Genomic DNA, 18,730 nt, shown 5'->3' with positions numbered 1-18,730 from the left:
TCTGGATGATTGGTCCATTACCAAAGGTGAAGTGCTGAAATCCCCTATTATTGTTGTATTACAGTCTATTTCTCCCTATAGATCTAATAATATTTGCTTTATATATTTGGGTGTTCTGGTGTTGGTTGCATATATATTTAAAATTGTTATATTAATTGTTATATAATGATTTCCTCTCTTTTTGCAGTTTTGACTTAAAGTCTGTGTTATCTGATATAAGTATAGCTACTCGTGTTCTCCTTTGGTTTCCATTTGCATGGGATAACTTTCTCCATCCCTCCACGTTAGTTTTTGTGTGACCTTGAATGTTAAGCGAGTCTCTTGCAGGCAGCATATAGTTGGATGGTGTTGCAGGTTTTATTTTCTAAATCCATTCAGCCACTCTATATCTTTAACTGGATAATTTAATCTATTTACATTCAAGGTTGTTATTATTATATTATTTTATTTTATTTTTTTTTGAGGAGGAGTCTCGCTCTGTTGCCAGGCTGGAGTGCGGTGGCACAATCCTGGCTCACTGCAACCTCCACCTCCCAGATTCAAGCAATTCTCCTGCCTCAGCCTCCTGAGTAGCTGAGATTACAGTCACGTGCCACCACGCCTGGCTAATTTTTGTATTTTTAGTAGAGACGGGGTTTCACCATGTTGGCCAGGATGGTCTTGATCTCTTGACCTTGTGATCCACCCGCCTTGGCCTCCCAAAGTGCTGGGATTAGAGGTGTGAGCCACCATGCCCGGCCCAAGGTTATTATTGATAGGCAAAGACTTACTCCTGCTATTTTAAAAATTATTTTCTGGTTTATATATCCTTTGTTCTTCTCTTCCTCTTTTGTTGTTTAGGTGGTTTTCTGCAGTGCTAAACTTTGACTCCTTTCTCTTTCTCATTTGTGTATTTGAGGTAATTTTTCTTTCTGTGGTTACTAAGGTACTTACATGAAAAATCTTATAGATATAATAGACTTTTTAAAGCTAATAACAACTTTGGTCCCGCACAGATACTCACACAAAAAATTTTTGTCCTTCCTCCACAATTTAAAATTTTGTCTTAATTTACATCATTTTGTGTATTCCTTAACAGTGTATTATACCTGTAGTTATTCATAGTGGAGATGTGAAAGACATATGCCACCATTAGAGTAATGGTGTATTCTGAATTTGATTATGAGTTTACCTCTACCAGTGAGTTTTATACTGTCATATGTTTTCATATGACACACAAAATGATAAAAGTAATTATCATCCTTTTGCTTTTGGTTGAAGTACTTCCATAGCATTTCTTGTAAGGCCAGTCTAGTGGTGATGAATTCCTTCAGCTTTTGTTGTCTGAAATATACTTTATTTCACTTTCATTCAGGGTATAACATTCTTGGGTGGCAGTTTTTGTTTTTGTTTTTTTTTCTTTCAGAACATTGACTATATCATCCCATTCTTTCCTGGGCTTCAAGGTTTCTTCTGAGAAATCTGTTGATAGTGTAATGGAGATTCCCTTATATATGATTTGATGCTTTTCTCTTGCTGTTTTTAAAACTCTGTGTCTTTGAATTTTTACAGTTTGATTACAATGTGCCTCTGAGAGGACCTCTTTGGGTTGAATCTATTTGGGATTCTTTGAGTGCCATGGATCTGGATGTCCATATATCTCTTCCAGGACTTTGGAAGTTTTCAGCTATTATTTCATTAAATAAGCTTTCTGTGCCTTTCTCCATCTCCCTCCGAAAATCTCATAATGTGAGTATCTGTTCTCTTAATGATGTCCCCATAAGTCCTGTCAGCTTTCTTCACTCTTTTTCATTCTCTCTTTATTCCCTTTGAATGTGTTATTTCAAAAGAGCTGTCTTCAAATTCAGAAATTCTTTTTATTTTCTGGCTGGGTGCGGTGGCTCACACCTGTAATCCCAGCACTTTGGGAGGTTGAGGCAGGCAGATCACCTGAGGTCAGGAGTTCAGGACCAGACTAGCCAACATGATGAACCCTCCTCTCTACTAAAAATACAAAAATTAGCCAGGCGTGGTGGCAAACACCTGTAATCCAAGATACTCAGGAGGCTGAGGCACGAGAACCGCTTGAACCCAGGAGGTGGAAGTTGCAGTGCACCAAGATGGCACCACTGCACTCCAGCCTCGGTGACAGAGGGAGACTCTGTCTCAAAAAAAAAATGGAATTTTTTTTTTTTCTGCTTGATCTAGTCTGCTGTTGAAGCCCTCAATTGTATTTTTTATTTCATTCATTAAAGTCTTCAGATCAGATTTCTGTTCTTTTTTAAAAATATCTGTCTCTCTTGAATTTCTCATTCAGATCAAGAATTATTTTGCTTATCTGTATTCTCTTGTGTCTTGCTGAGCTTCCTCAAGATCATTATTTTGAATTTCTTTTCAAGAAATTCATAAATTTCTATCTAACTTTGGGGTCAGTTATTGGAGAATTATCGTGTTTCTTTGGTGGTGTCATATTTGTTTGCTTTTTCATGCTTCTTGTGTTCCTATGTTGATTTCTTTGCAGCTGATGGATCAGCTGCCTTTTCCAGTTCTATGGAGTGGCTTTCATAGGGAAAGGCTTTAATGTGCAGATGGGGCCTAAGTATCAGTTGAGTAAGGCACACTGGCTTTGGTTCTGTATGGGTACAGTAGTAGTGTGGTCTTCATGCAGGTTCTTCAGCTGTAATCAATGTCAGCAATGCCTACAAGTGCCTCAGTGGCCTAGGCTGCAGTAGACTGTGTGGCTGGCATCCTGGGTTGAGTATGGCTCCTTTGTGGATGGAGTATCGGCTTTTTACATGCTGAGGGGATGCAGGGCTGGTCCACTGGCTTGAGCTTGGCTTCCCCACTGAGCAACACTTCCTGTTCCTTTGGAGGCAGGGCACTGCATGGGCTTGGGTGCTAGGGTCATGGCTGTTCTGCTAGGCCTAGGTTCTGAGTAGCTGAGTTCAGGACTGTGCTGCCGCGAAGATGGTTAAGATGGAGCAGCTCTTGGGCAGCTTGTTCCCAAGGAGTAGGGAGCTGTAGCACCTCAGCTGGAGGATGCTGCACTGCTGTGTGTGAGGTGGTGTAGTGATAGCAGAGCCTCAGGAATGGAGAGATGCAGTGGTTACTGTCCCCTAGAGCAGTGGGTCCAGGTTGAAAATGGTGCCATGCTGTAGTAGCTTGGGTCACAATGTGGGCTTTTTCTCTGCAGTAATGCAGTCATGTGAATTCGAGGATGCTTTCTAAACTGGGCTCAGGGCTTGAGAGAACTGCAGGATTCTCCAGCAGAAAAGACTACAGGTGTCTGTGGTGGTAATGGGACCTGTTGGCGACCTTCTGCCTTCCTTTTCCCCCAGGCAGAAATCCATCTTGGTTCTGAGCTCATCCTGACTGGGGAGACGGGGTGGCAGAGCAGGGTATTTCGCTCCCTTCTCTCTCTGGCCGTCCTGAGTCTCTGTGTGCCACAGGTTCTCCACCACTCCCCTGATATACTCCAGCATTTTTTTTTTTTCTTTTTTTTGAGACAGAGTCTCACTTTGCCACCCAGGGTGGAGTACAGTGGTGCAGGCTTGGCTCACTGCAACCTCTGCCTCCCAGGTTCAAGCGATTCTCCTGCCTCAGCCTCCTGAGTAGCTAGGATTACAGGCATGCACCATCACGCCCAGCTAATTATTGCATTTTTAGTAGAGATGGGGTTTCACCATGTTGGCCAGGCCAGTCTCGAACTTCTGACCTCAGGTGATCCACCCGCCTCAGCCTCCCAAAGTGCTGGGATTACAGGCGTGAGCCACCATGCCAGGCCTCATTTTCTTTTAGATACTCTAGTCAAAATGTATTCTATTTGTTGTTTTGGTCCTTTTCTGTGGGGGCAACAAGCATTAGGGACCTCTAGTCAGCCATCTGGCTGGTATTACCTGGAGTGTCTTTTCTAGGAAAATTGTTAGCATATTTTCATGAACAAAAGAAAAAACAATGAAAATAACTGGGTATGATTAAATAAAATCATTTTATCATATGGCTTTCGAAAGACAATGAGTGTGAAAACTTAAGGCAATACAATAAGTCATATTTATGAGTACGTTCAAGAATTCACAAAAAAGGGTACAATTCTGGCTTCTCTTTAATCATTAAATTTCAGTTTTTACAAATAATTCAGGTTCAGGTTTAGAGGGGGAAACAGTTCTTGTATTATTACATGCTCATTTTTCTTCTGTAAATGACTCTATTGGCTAGATTTACAAACATTGTCACAGAAACAAAATTTTTAAGCCATAGATCACTGCATTTATATTTACAAAAAAGCCATAAACATGCATTTCTCCTTTATTAGGACTTAAATAGATGCTTGAATATTAAGGCAGTGATGATTCTAAAACATAATGAAATTCTAAGTTAAGGCTTTATGTTTCTTTTGAAACCCACACTCATAGGCAACTGTGACCAAAGCAAAGTCTTACCTACTAGGTTGAGCTCATCTGCCCAGGATATGTTATTTATCCATTACCAACACTTTTGTGTCAAATGTATGGGATAGGAATTAGTAGCAAAACCATCAATTTACTTTAATGAATCATTAGTCCCCTTACTAGGTTTTGAGGATTTAGCTTTCAGTAATACAGGCATGTGCCACAGAAAGGAGCATGTCGTGTGTGTGTGTGTGTGTGTGTGTGTGTGTGTGTGTGTGTGTGTGTGTGTCAATGTGGAGAACTTACAGGCTGCACTGATTCCTACTTGACTGGAACTTAGCCAACAATTAAGAATCCAGGATCTCCTAAATACAGAAAATCCCCAAAGCATACTTGATCATGGTCCTACCTCAAAACACAGAAAGCATTCTTGATTATTGAAGCAATAGGTCTTCACCTTGTTTTCTTTGAAGACTGGTATTATTCACTTAAAAAAAAAACCAAAATGCAGAATACCATATTTTAGATGAATCTATCCTGTAATTGCTAGCCTCAAGGCACAAGTAATATCCTTGCTAGATATTTTTTCTTATTCAAAGAAAAGATAAAGAATGGTGAATGGAAGGAAATTCACTTTAAAATAATTGTAGATTGCACTCCTGCCCTATCAAGCTTAGTAGAAGTGCAAAGTATTGAAACCTAATGGGGGATGCCCTTTTCCCACTTTTTTTCTTGTTTAATTTTAGAGTGAGAAAACTCAGATCCAGCTTGTGGATGCACTTGGCGAAACAGCTCCAGAGCCCCCAACTCTGGCCTACTGTGGAGAGCAGAAAGGATCTTCATAGGACACACCCCAAGATGAAGTCATAGGCATGTTTCCATAACTCCGTTCCCAAGGTTTGGATAACCTACGCTCATTTAGCAGGAACACTACACTACGTGCTTGTTGCTGGCGCCTTTTTTTTTTTTTTTTTTTTTTTGAGATAGCGTCTTGCCCTGTTACCCAGGTTAGAGTACAGTGCCATGACCATGGCTCATGGCAGCCCCAACCTCCTCGAGTGATCCTCTCACCTCAGCCTCCCAAGTAGCTGGGATCACAGGCGCAAGCCACTGTGCCTGGCTAATTAAAAAAAAAAAAAAAATTTCCAGAGACACGGTCTTCTTATGTTGCCCAAGCTGGTGTTGAACTGAGCTCAAGTGGTCGTCCTGCTTTGGCCTCCCAAAATGCTGGGATTACAGGGGTAATCCACCACACCTGGCCCGCTGCTGTTTCCCTAGCCGATAATTTTACATCAATAAACCTCTTGTGTGTGAAGTGCTATACACTTGTATGCTGGTATCAATAGTAGTTCATGTAGCGAAGAGGTGGCATTGATTACATGAAAACTGCTTCAAAGCTAAAGGCAGTTGTAGTTTTCCTTGGTGTCTTTAAATCAGAAAAGAGGTGTCAAAGCTGACGAAGGTCCAGGCAGCAGGAGTCTTAAGAGCATGGAAGCACTACTGCTTAAATCCTACGGTGGCAGCATCCGGTTTCTTTAGTGATTAGTAACAGGAATCAGGAATTTCTAACAAGCACTGCCAAAGATATTTTAGGTGCAGTTTAAGTATATTACACTTTGACTAAGATGTTTTGAAGATTTGAGAAGTTTGTACCCTTAAACCTGGTGAGCTGGGCTTCAGCTAAATGGCTACATAGGTTTTATAGGTAGGAAATACATTTTTTTTTTAACATGAAAAGACTAGCTGTGAAAAGGCAAATGTAGGCAACACAAAAACAATTTAGATCAACATCTCAAACTTTATAATACACTCACATTTATACACAAATTTCTGTTTACAAGTACAAAAGGCAAAGAACCACAAAGAAGCTAAGCAACTGCATCATCAGCCACATTCAATCGAATTAATACTATTGTCCCCAGTCCGTAGTTTTAATCCAGAGGAAATGGTAGATGCCATTTCACACATGGACTCCACCGTTAGTTTTAGAAGTTGGAGACTGTGTGTGGTTCCGCAGAAGTCTGGGTTTCTACAGAGCTGAACTGAGACTCCATCGTGTTCCAGGCCAGATCAGCCAGAAGAAAGTCATCCATTGCTGTCTGAGTTTCGTTGCTGGTGAAGAACAAGCTCCCCAGGGTTTCAAACCCAGAACTCATGGTCTGTGTTTCTGTACTGTTCAACTGAACTTTGCTTTCTAGAGCAGGTGTATTTTTAGCAGTGGAGATTCCTTCAGTTTGGGTCTCTGTGTCAGATGAATCAGTACTCGTGGAAAAGCTGGAGTGTTTCAGAATACTTCCCAGAGGCAGATGAGGGCTACTGTCTAAGAAAAAGTTTAAGTCTGTCTGTGTCTGTGTGTCAAACATCTCAAGGCCTAAGAAGTTAGAATTTCCCCTACACCCATAGGACTGAGCAGAGGTATCTGCGAGTAAGAAGTCCGTTTGAGTCTCTATGTCCAGTGACTCCAAGACTGGCTCGGTGGTCATGGTGCTAAGTTCACTCTCTTCAGTTTGAGTCTGGATATTTGAGGCCGAAAAGAACTCTTCGATATCAAAATCGATTCCAGGGTTCTGGGCTGGGCCAGATGGGAGCTGGGTGTCAGGTCCAGGATTTGTGTCAGACAAAAGACTACGATGATCCAATGTCTGAGCAGGCAGATTACTTGACAAGATGTTTTCCAAATCACTTAATAAATCTATGGTTTGGGTCTGATTATCTGTCATGTTCTGTGAAGGAAGCATACTATTCTGTGCACTGAAGTTTATAATTGGTGCAGATTTCTCAATATCTTGATTTAAAGTCTTAGGCTCATTCTGAGGTAACAAACTATGAGTTACTGTCTCTGCTACTAAACTGTTGCTTATAATGTTACCTGTAGCAACATTATATGATGAATGAACACTCTCAAAAATGTCTCCGCATATTCCAGCTTGGTCCATCTGTACATGGTCATCCGTTGGACTTTCTATCCCACTGGTTTGAGTTTCTCTGGAGACCCCACCTGACTGGAAACAGGTGTCCATAAATGCATCAGTCTGAGCAGCTATAGATGAAGTTACCTTAGAGCTGGGCAAAAATGTCTGAGTGTGAACACTAATGGGAAGAGACACTTGAGAATCAAACGACAAATCAGTTTGAGAACAAGATGACACAGAGGAATCAGCAGTGGCCCACTGTGCAGAAGGTATAAAGTTTTGTGAGGCATAAGACAGATCTGTCTGCACGTTGATTGAAGAAATGCTGTTCTTTTGACACGTGTTCCCTAGTTCTTGTAAAGGATTAGATGGACTTTTACCAAAGTTCACCTGAACACCAGTACTTACTGGCTCACCAGCAATAGGATTAGCAATTTTGAAAAGAGGTAGGCTCTCCTTAAGAGAGCAAGCCTCTGAATCTAGGCCGAGGATCAGGGTTCCTACTGTCAAGGGCAGTAAGTGCACAGCCCCTGTGGCAGAGCCCTGATCAACACCTAACACCACAGGGTGGGCTGAGGAGTCGGCTGTAGGCACAAAGACAGGCATGACAGAAAACTGCATCACGGGTAGTTTAACCAAAGCCACTTTGGGCTTTGGTAAAAGCAACTTCTGAGGATATCTCGGTGGTGTTGTAAGAGTCTGCTTGTCAGTGTTAGAGCCACAAGAGTCTTCAAAAGATGGTTCTAGCTTTATTTCTGAAGATTCTAGTTCTTGAGTGTCTGGTCTAGGGATTGGTTGGTTGTTCAGTGATTCAATGGTCTTGTTGGATAACTTCTGGTTTTGTGCACAGTTTTCCATTTTCCTTTTCTTACTAGGTGGGTCCCTGAAAACAATGACAGAGCAAAAAGAAAACCTTAAAATACAACTTTCTTCGACCACGACACTCTATCCTCACTTACAAATGCCATTTCCCCCATCTATAGCAGAGGTCATATTCAACCCAGACAAGATAAATCCATTCTTTCGCAACTCTGGGAGTTGGTCCTATTATGGCAGGTGAACTTTCAGAAACATGCAAACAGAGAAGGAGGAAACATACCTTTTTTTTGTTAAGCTCTAAGTACTAGAACTCAACTCAGATCTTTAAGCCAAAAGAAGCTAAAAGACTTACATAATGCAAGTGCTATCATTTCTAAGGCAGGAAGCTATCACACTAAATGAAAATTTGACCTTTAAATGAAGAACAGTTTCATGATAAAACTTATTTGTTGGCAGTTTGGTTCCCTCTAATAGAAAATTCTGGAAGCTGAGATTTTCAAATGGAAATAACAAGGGACTCTCAAAGAGGGCTGGCAGAAAAAAATAGGGGGAACAATTGGGTCAAGATTTCAGGCCCAGACGTGTCATTTGCAAGACCTGCTTCCATTTTCAAAAGCTTCCTTCTTCCACGTCACACATTTTCTAAGATTCCTTTTTTCTCCCCACACCACTGGCTCTCCAGGATGTTTCATCTGAAATGCTTCCCATAGCTACTGATTTTGTGCCATCATTTCTTTCCCTTCACCTGTGTTCTGCAGGTATCTCGTGCCCAGTTCGGTAGATGTGAGACTGCAGTGCTGTTCTACTGGCGTAGGGACAGCCGCATGTGCACCGGAAGGTCTTGCCACAGTCCTCTGCATGTCTTTTCAGGTCCCATTCTGTACCGTACGAATTGCTGCACTTACTACATTTGTGCTTCTTCTCAGCATGCATTTTCATAAAGTGCTAGGAAGAACGGAGAAGGGACTAAGGTGAAAAACAGCAACTGGTCAAAACATTTCAGAAACCATCATACACCCAAATTAATAATGATTTTACACTTTTAATATAAATAACATAAAATACAGCAGTCTAAGTCAAAAGAATGTAAAAGCAGGCACATCGCAGTTAATTATATATATGCCTCTTCTTGTTGCTTTTGCTTTGTGAAAAGTGAGGAGATTGTTTTGGAAACATCTATGGTCCCCAGCATTTACACTCTGATCTGTAAGTGCTGCACGCAAGAAAAAAATGTCTTTACAATGCTCTTCTCAGGACGCCCTCCAGCAGACCCTCAGGGGAACATTTCAGATGCCAATCTCTTCCAGTTCTGAATCACCTCTTGTCCCAGTCACTGGGGCCCTCCCTCCTCTTAAGATTGCGGCTTCCAAAACTCTTTTCCTGGATTCTGCAGGTTCTTATTCCCCTGGGAGAACAGTTCCTTTGTGCCTTTGCGCTGGGCCCTTGGAGGTATGCAGACTCACACAGGAGATCTGCCAGCAAACATTTTCTCATTCTTTGCTGAACTGGTTTACTCTCTCTCTCTGTATTTTAACTCACTTCTAGACATATTCCCTCCAGACTGTGCCGCTTTTCCCTCCAGTTGTGTGACAGCATACTCAGGTTTATACCAACTGGGAGACACGCAGGCATCTCCCCTCACAAGCAGCTGTCTACTCGATTCTGTAGTTATGTCTGCTAAGTAATCAGAATGCACAATAGGTTTTTAGCATCTGTATCTCATCCTCAGAGAAGTAGAGAGTACCTGTTTTACGAGAGAAAACTGAGAAAACGGTCTCTCAGGGCCTCTGGGGCAGCCTTCAATTGGACAGCAGTAGAATTTCGGTCCAGTTTTCAAATCTTTTCTTATTGTTGGATTGACTATGCCATCCTGCAAAAGGAAAATTACTTTAAATTATTATTTCAAAAAACCAACACAACAGGCTGGAGTGGAAACGGAATGACTGAAAACGAGCACATTTTGTGAAATACTTTTAATTAAGAGTTTTTCCATCTAGTGTCAGCAGTAAGAGAAAAAGAGTATGAGTAGATTAAACGAAATGTGGTGAGAATACTAAGCAAGACTCTAAAATCCTGCATTCATTTGACCATTATTGAATTCCTCTTAGTCAATTTACATTCCAGGGAGATGCCCCCCTTGTATGTTCCTAGGCTGTGAAATGCTCCAGAAAACCACGGATTAGGATCACTACAAGATTCCTGCTCATTTCAAACACATCGTCAGTGAAGCTTGGTAATCCTTTCATTATCCTTTCCAACCTCCCTCATGCTCCCCTGTAGTGTGTGCTCTCATCATTGAATGCCTTTTACTATCTCCTGTCCTCTTCTAAGTGTCCCTTCGTTCAAGTCCTCCTATTTATGTGGATTTTGTCATTAGCCTCAATCTAATTTCTAGACCTTCAGTCTCTTTTTCACTCATACTTTATCAGATTCACCTTTCTCAAGTATAGCTTCGATCATGTCATTACCTCCCTCAAACGTTTTCAGCAGCACCCCCGTACTGTTCAAGTCCCAACTTTTTGAGCCTGGGATACTCAAAGTCCCTTACTCCATAGCTTCAAACTACTTTTTCTTCTCTCATTACTTCATTACACCTAAGAGAACACCTTCTAATGCCCCCCACACCTTTTCATGGGCAGAGATTTATTTGTATCTTCTGTTGCCTTTGGGAATGTTTTGAACAGAATAAATGTTCAATAAAAACTGGTAGCATTATACTGAATCTCTTCAGGTAGCCATCTAAGCCAAAACTATCATGCCTGGGTAAGAGACCACTGAAGACAGTCTAAGTGGATGTTAATAACCTCACTGTCATGGCAACAAGCTGACACTGTCCATGCTCCTGTTTTCTGAGAGCCAACACCCCACCACTCACCAGCACAGCAGCCTCCTCCCACCCCCACCCACTGCTTCTGGGGCCTTCTTCCCATTTCTGTCCTCAGAGAATAAGCTCAAGGGTAGGATGGCTCAGATGAGAAATGGTGATGGCACGATAAAATGGAAGTGCAGTGAGAAAGTGGTGTTTTTATTCTGAAGTTCTATATACTTTCAAGAATAAAATGCACTGGACTTTTTCTACTGTATCTTTTGTGCGCATAACTGAAAAGAGAACCTGTGAGAGGAAACAATCCAGTAACAAGACAGAAAGAAAATATACAAGAGGAAAAGTAAGACACAGTTGAAGAGTAGAGGGTGAAAAGAAAGGATTGTAAGAACTGTAGCAAAAACTAGGAAAAACTGTCTGTCTAGCTACTCTAGCACCACCTGACTGCCTTCCGAGAAAGCATCCAAGAAGGAAACGGTTTGCTTTGTCATCTTATTCTAAATTTAAAATTAGAAATCTTTGTACAATATAGTCTATAGAGCAACTTGGAACCTTTCCTTTCCTTAAAAAGTTTCTGGCAAATCATTAAAAACAAACCTCTCGACTAAAAATAACACAAAATCCTGTAAGCCATGTTTTACAATATAAATGTTGCTTGATAAGAGGTTCTTTAAGTGCCTGCCTGTCCCCTCCACTGCTTTCACACACAAGGAACAAAAGAATCTCTAGGAATAAAAAAATGTACATTTACTTCTGCTCTTCCTGCCCCTGAATCCTCATAGCTTTCATTTCTCCATGAATCCCACCATACACAAGGCTGGGCTAGATTTCTGGATTTCCTTACAGGATATGGAATATGGCCATATACCTTAGGCACCCACATCAAACCAGAAGGCGGCACATACTCTACAGCTTGCAATCCAATTCCTCATTCTCACCCATCCTCGTTGCTCATCATTTATGTTAAGAAGGGAAGATCTGGTTGGGGGTGGGGTGTTTTGGGAAGAAAGATTAGAATAAAATAAGAACCAACAGCAACTAGTGGGGAGGGGAAGAAAATATAATCTAGAAAATATATAAACAATGAAAGAAATTATGCAAGCAGCTGTAACTAAGACCGAAAATTTCCACTGACTATAAGAAAACCTGCCAATAAGATACTCAGGGCAGAAAGTGGATGGAGTGTCTGGTCAACACAGCTCTTAAAACCTAAGATAGCTTCCCAGCCAGCCTTCCTCCCGGTTTCTTGTCCTTCCCCCTACCTTCTTCCAGTACTTTGAAAACAGGTATCAACATTGATGTTTGAGGCCTGGCGCAGTGGCTCACTCTTGTAATCCCAGTACTTTGGGAGGCTGAAGCGGGCGGATCACTTGAGGTCAGGAGTTCAAGACCAGCCCGACCAACATGGCGAAACCCTGTTTCTACTAATAAAACAAAAATTAGTCGGGCGTGGTGGAGCGTGCCTGTAGTCCCAACTACTCGGGAGGCTGAGGCAAGAGAACTGCTTGAACCCGAGAGGCCGAAGTTGCAGTGAGCCGAGATCATGCCACTGCACTCCAGTCTGGGCGACAGAGTGAGACTGTCTCAAACAAACAAACAAAAAGAACAATGTTTGAGGCAGGGCATGGTGGCAGGAGCCTATAGTCTCAGCTACTGGGGAGGCTAAAGCAGGAGGATCACTTGAGCTCAAGAGCCTGACAGCAACCTGGGTAACAGAGCAAGACCCTGAAAAGCCTTCTATGTAGTAACCAGACAGGGTACAGATCTCCATACTGGGCACCATCATATAGATGGCTATTGCATCACACAGACAACCTTCATTAAAGGAAGACACCGAGACAGGAGCTGCTCAGGGGCCACTGGGCACTGCGGTTAGAAAGCCAGGACAAGACAGGAAAGTCAGTCTGCTTGTCAAGAAAAAAATGATGGATCTGGTGAGGTATAATTCCTGCTAAAAAAAAGTTTGCCCTGGCTGGGCACAGTGGCTCACACCCGTAATCCCAGCCCTTTGGGAGGCTGAGGCGGGTGGATCACTCGAGGTCAGGAGTTCGAGACCAGCCTGGCCAACATGGTGAAACCCCACCTCTACTAAAAATACAAAAATTAGCTGGGCGTGGTGGTATGCACCTGTAATCCCAGCTACTAGGGTGGCTGAGGCAGGAGACTCGCTTGAACCTGGAAGGCAGAGGTTGCAGTGATCCAAGATCGCACCACTGCCACTCCAGCCTGGGCGACAGAGTGAGACTCTGTCTCAAACAAAACAAAACAAAAAACCCAACATAATTAGAAACAAACCTACTGTATACTAACCAGTCCTGAAAAGCAAATGGTATCTTTATGTTCAACAGATGTTTACCAGGGTCTTTAAAGAGCTAGAGCTCCTAAAAGCAACTCCACAGAAAGGAACAATAGAAACTATTAAGAAATAGTTCATCCACCTAAGTTATGATTAAATAAAGGATTTAGGTCGGTCGTGGTGGCTCACACCTGGAATCCCAGCACTTTAAGAGGCTGAGGTGGGTGGATCACCTGAGGGTCAGGAGTTCGAGACCAAGCTGGCCATCATGGTGAAACCTGTCTCTACTAAAAATACAAAACAAAATTAGCAGGGTGTGGTGGCAGGTGCCTGTAATGCCAGCTACTAGGGAGGCTGAGGCAGGAGAATTGCTTGAACCCTGGAGGCAGAGGTTACAGTGAGCTGAGATGGCGCCATTGCACTCCAGCCTGGGTGATGGAGTGAGACTGTCTCAAAAACAAACGAACACAAAAACAACAGGGAAAAAAAGGATTTAGTTAAAATTTAGTATGAAAACAAAACAATAGGTTGAAAGCCATTCCAGAGTTACACTTGTGTGCTGAAAGAAATCCAGAGCTTTTCAGTCCAACAATTCGGCCCCACCTGCAGGGTCTTCCTCAGCATACCTCAGGTACATTTCCTGACTGGCTCCCTGATCTTCATTTGAGAACGTTGTCGCATCCCGGTTTAGATGGTGGTAAGAGCAGATCACTCTTCATTGGCGACACATCTGTCCTACTAGAGACTACAACCTCAGAGTTTTCTGCTGTTAAATTCTTATCAGAAGCCTGACTATGGGCAGACAGAACATGCAATACTCTGGGTACTCTAAATTTACTCCTGATCATCAAAAGCTACATATTCGCAGAACTGCTTTCAATGACTTGCGCTTTTGAATTATGTCACTGCTGGCCTAGAGTGGTGGAAGGAAACTTGCCATTGTAATGACTGAGAGATTGTGACTTAATAGGTCCGGGGTGGGGCTGGACATCTGGATTTTTAATAAGCTTGTCACAGATGTGTCCCAAGGTTGAAAATGACTGCCCTGTTTTGCATAACGTGGAGGGTTGTTGAGACTATTGTCATGGTGTATTTACTGTGTCCCCCTCTTAAAGAAGAGACGCAGGGGCAATTTCCCTTAGGTCTCAGTCCTGAGCTGATCTTACCAACACCGTGAAACTGACTGATGGTGTTTAGAGGCAAAGCTACCGCTCCTTTAAAACATTTTTTATTCATAATCGACACACAGTAATTATTCCTACTGATGGGCTGCGGTGTGCAGCATGGATGGACATATACATCGCATAGTCATCAAGTCAGAGTATTTAACATGTCCTTGACCTCAAACGTATTGTCTCTTGGTGGTGAGAACATTTAAAACCCTCTCTTCTAGTTATTTTGGCACATACAGTCCACTGGGCAGGACCTAAGGGCGGCATTGTGGGTGTGGTGGCAAGCACAGGGCTTCAGAACCAGAGGCCCCGGTTTAAAGCCCCGCATCATCTAGGTTGCATAATCTGTTTCTCATTAATATAATGGAGACGATGCGTCCCTCGCCAAAACGCCGTTAAGAACTCACGGGCAAAAACGTGTAAAAAGCCTGGGCCGGCGTCCGGCACGACACTCGGGGCCAGGGAGCCAGGGAACCAGGGAACTGGCGCGTACGGCGGACCCGGGGCTCCCAGCTCCTCCTCCCCGCCAGAGGCCGCACCTGCGGGGCCTGCCGCGTGGGTTCGAGAGCCGCCTCCGGCCGGGGAGGGCAGAGGCCGGTGGGGCAGCGGCAGCGCGCAGGGCGCTCGTCCCCCCGAGGCCGGCTTCGCGCGCCGGCGCCGGGCGCTTTGTTGGAGCCAGGCCCGGCCCCCCGGGCCGCCGGCCGCGTCGGGCTCACCTGCAGGCGGTGGCTCTTGACTAGGTGCATGTTGAGCGCGGGGCTGTTGGGCAGGATCTTGCCGCAGCCGCGCACGGTGCACAGGATGTTGGTCCGCACGGCCCGGGACAGCTCGCTCACCGACGGCTGGATCAGCTCCCCCGCCGGCGGCGCGGGGACCGCGGGCTGCTGCGTCGCCCCCGCGGGCCGCGGCCGGCTGCCCCTCAGTCGGGGTCCCGGGGGCACCCACGGGCCCGAGGCGGCGGCGGCGGCTCCTCTCGTGGCCGCCGGGACGGCCCGGGCACTCGCCGCCAGAGCCGCGGACCCCGCCGCCGCCGCCGCCGCCTCCGAGGCCGCCATGGCTCCCGCACGGCCGCCGGGCCCAGCTCGCAGGCCCCGCCCCCGCCGCAGCCACTTCCGGCAGGGGGCGAGGCCGCCAGGCTTGTTAGCATCCGGCGGGCCCAGGCGGCCGCGGCGCCCCCTGCCGGCCGCGGAGGGCGCGCCTTGGAGGGAGAGGACTTCAGGTGACGCCGCCAGGAGGCGAAATTTCACCTGCCAGCAGGTAAAAGGTATTGCCCCGCCTCTCTAATCGTTCCATTCTTCTTAGGAAAGTGACTTCAGGCAGTAGTCACATAAAAGAAAAAGCAATACGTTGAGCAATGCGTTTACTTCCCAAAGATTAGAAACAACCCAAATGTCTAGTGGCAGGTGAGGCAGAAGTACACTAATTTCCGCCGTTGTTTATTACCTAGGCCTTACTGGGTACCAGGTGGGTCTGGTGGATGCACTTTTCATGCTGTGTCTCATTTTGTCTTCAAAACGACTGTAGCGGGTATGTACTGTAACTTGCCCCACCTTGTGCAGAGAAGGGCATTTAGGCTTATATAAATTAAGTAACTTGACCTAGACCACACTATACAAATGAAAGGATTGTTATTATAGATAGGGTTAATCATTTTAAGAAGGCTGGATTTGCTTGCTTCTATTTTAGCTGCTGAAATTAGGATTACTGTTTGGGAGACACTGTAGTTCAGTATACGATTACAAAACTTAGACTGGGTAGTTCATGTAAATGGACATAGGAGGCTGGGGTAGACAAAAGGGAGGGGTGAGGACTGCAGTGAAATTGGAAACACATCCTTTATTAAAAGGGGGCAGCTGCTACTCATCTTTGGTGTGGCTAGAGTTTTATGTGAAAATTTCCACCTTTTACATACTAGCAGCTATATTCGTTTTCTCTTGCTATTAATAAATTACCACAAACTTACTGCCTAACAAAAATTTATTATCTTCCAGCTCTGGAGGTCAAAAGAAATGAGACTGCTGGGCTAAGATCAAGGTGTCAGCAGGGCTGTATTCCTTCCCAAGGCTCCAGGGGAGAATCTGTTCACTTGCCTTTCCCAGCTTCTAGAGGTTGCCTACATTCCTTGGCTTGCGGACCCTTCCTCCATCTCCAGAATCAGTAACGGTGAGTTGAGTCTTCGTCACATCACATCACTCTGATTTCTTCAGTAGTGATCCCTCTGATTCTTCTATTCTTGAGGCCCCCTGTGATGACACTGGGCCCATTCAAATCGTCCAGGATAATTTCTCCAACTGCCAAGTCCCTTTGCCTTGCAAGATAACTGTGATAATGTGAAGTATATATTTGGTCTTTGTCCTGGCATGCAATTCCTAAAATCCTTGGAATCAGCAAAATGGTGTTTTTTTGTATGCTAATCAGTTGACTGATGACTCGCAGTCCCTAGGTAGCTTTAGGATGGGACTGGTCACTGGAAAGACCAAGGTAGGATTAGAGGCTTGAGACTTTCAGCCCTCCCCCTCAACCTCTGGGGAGGAGACAGGGGCTGAAGCTTAAGCTGATCAATCATTCCTAGGTAATGAAGCCTCCATAAAATCCCAAAAGAAATGGGTTTGGAGAACTTCCAGATAGCTGAATGCATGGAGTTTCCTGGAGGGAGGCGCACTCAAAGAGGGCATGCGTGGAAGCTCTTGCCCTATGCATCTTTTCATCTGAATCCTTTGTAACATCCCTTGTAAGAAGTCAGTCTATGTGTCTTCCTGAGTTCTGTGAGCTGCTCTAGCAAATTAATTGAACATGAAGAGAGGGTTGTGGGAAATGCAATTTATAGCTGGTTAGTCAGAAGCGCAGGTGAAACAACCTGGGGCTGGCAGCTGGCCTCAGAAGTGGGTGGCAGTTTTGTGGGACTGAGCCCTTAACCTATGGGGTCTGATGATATCGCCAGGTAGTTAGTGTTGGAATTGAACTGGAGCATACACAGCTGGTATCTGCTGTAGAACTGATTGCTTATGTCAACCAAGAAGAGGTGAAAGGGCCAGGCGTGGTGGCTCACGCCTGTAATCCCAGCACTTTGGGAGGCCGAGGCAGGGCAGATCACGAGGTCAAGAGATCGAGACCATCCTGGCCAACATGGTGAAACCCTATCTCTACTAAAAATACAAAAATTAGCCGGGTGTGGTGCGCACGCCTGTAATCCCAGCTACTCAGGAGGCTGAGGCAGGAGAATCGCTTGAACCCAGGAGACGGAGGTTGTGGTGAGCCAAGATCGCACCACTGTACTCCAGCCTGGTGACAGAGCAAGACTCTGTCTCAAAAAAAAAAAAAAAAAAAAAAAGAAGAGGTGAAAGACCACCCTGCAAAGCAGTAAGACGAGGCATTTTTTTTTTAATTAAAAAAAAAAAAAAGAAACAAAAGAGACAGGGTCTCGCCATGTTGGCTAGCTTGGGGTCAAGTGATCCACCTGCCTCGGCCTCCGAAAGTGCTGGGATTATAGATGCAAGTTACCACGTCCAGCCAAACAAGGCATTTTGATTGGGGTCTTAGAAATTACAATTTGGGAGACACAGATTCACCTAGAAGCCAAATAGGGTTCTGAAAAGAGGGAGAGAAGTAGATGTTTTTAAAAGAAAGCAGAGGGTTAATACACAAATTGTTTTGAAAGAATTATCATTGGTGGAGGTGGCTGGCTTAGTACATGAATCCATAGCTGATTGGTTGCCGCTGTTCAGGAGTTGTAGCACTGGTGAAATTCAGTTTTCCAGGATGTAGTGGTTATTGCAGTTTTGGCCCAGTTCAAAGCTTCAAGGCAAGTGCATATTTTTTGTTTTTGTGTTTTGCAAGTTGCAGATTGTGCAGGCAGTCCTTCTTAGAATGGCTTCCCAACTCCATTTTAGAGCTCTGAACCAAAGTGATGCCATTTTGTGTATCACTTTTCACATTTTCCTTTTTTGATCAAGATCCGAGGCAGCATAGCTGATTATTCATTGGTTGGTTGGCCACAGATTAGTTATCTGTTCCCCGTAGAGCTAGAAGCACCTGTGTCTAGAGTGTTATGTCCCACAAAAAGTGGTTGTCAAGTCAGTGCACATCCAAGCTTCCAAGATTGGTCAAATTTGAGTAACAAGGGGTCCATTTTAACAAGGAGGCCTGCATTAGTCTATAGCAGTTAGCTGTATATCAGGAGAGACATACATTTGATTAACCATTTAAATGTCTAAATGTTGTGACATCATGATTTTAACATCTTGGATACAATGGGACAAACAGAAGGTACAAGTCCTTCTGCCAGCTGCTCGGGTCCTGGGTCCCTTGACTGTGGCTTCCAGAATAGCAGAGCAGCTTTT

The 18,730-nt window shown here is 44.3% G+C and overlaps 1 protein-coding gene across 1 annotated transcript; it reads right to left on the bottom strand.

Moving 5' to 3' along the window:
- Positions 1-6,145: 6,145 nt before the first annotated feature.
- On the bottom strand, positions 6,146-15,484 carry ATMIN (ATM interactor). The gene is made up of 4 exons (XM_034940780.4): positions 15,107-15,484; positions 9,843-9,968; positions 8,844-9,043; positions 6,146-8,162 (listed from the first exon to the last, which is right to left on the bottom strand). Exons 1-4 carry the CDS (start codon positions 15,443-15,445, stop codon positions 6,353-6,355), a joined length of 2,475 nt encoding a protein of 824 aa, XP_034796671.3. The 5' UTR covers positions 15,446-15,484; the 3' UTR covers positions 6,146-6,352.
- Between the last annotated feature and the right edge of the window lie 3,246 nt (positions 15,485-18,730).

This window comes from Pan paniscus, chromosome 18 (genome assembly GCF_029289425.2).
Source record: "Pan paniscus chromosome 18, NHGRI_mPanPan1-v2.0_pri, whole genome shotgun sequence".
Lineage (NCBI taxonomy): Eukaryota > Metazoa > Chordata > Mammalia > Primates > Hominidae > Pan > Pan paniscus.
Note: the sequence above shows the minus strand (reverse complement) of the source record. Positions and strands in the feature narration are given on the sequence as shown.

Coding starts and splice junctions, on each gene's coding strand:
- ATMIN (XM_034940780.4), bottom strand. CDS start 15,445: ATGGCGGCCTCGGAGGCGGCGGCGGCGGCGGCGGGGTCCGCGGCTCTG. Junction 9,969..15,106: donor TCAAGAGCCACCGCCTGCAG/GTGAGCCCGACG, acceptor TTCCTTTTGCAG/GATGGCATAGTCAATCCAAC. Junction 9,044..9,842: donor AGTTTTCTCTCGTAAAACAG/GTACTCTCTACT, acceptor CGTTCTTCCTAG/CACTTTATGAAAATGCATGC.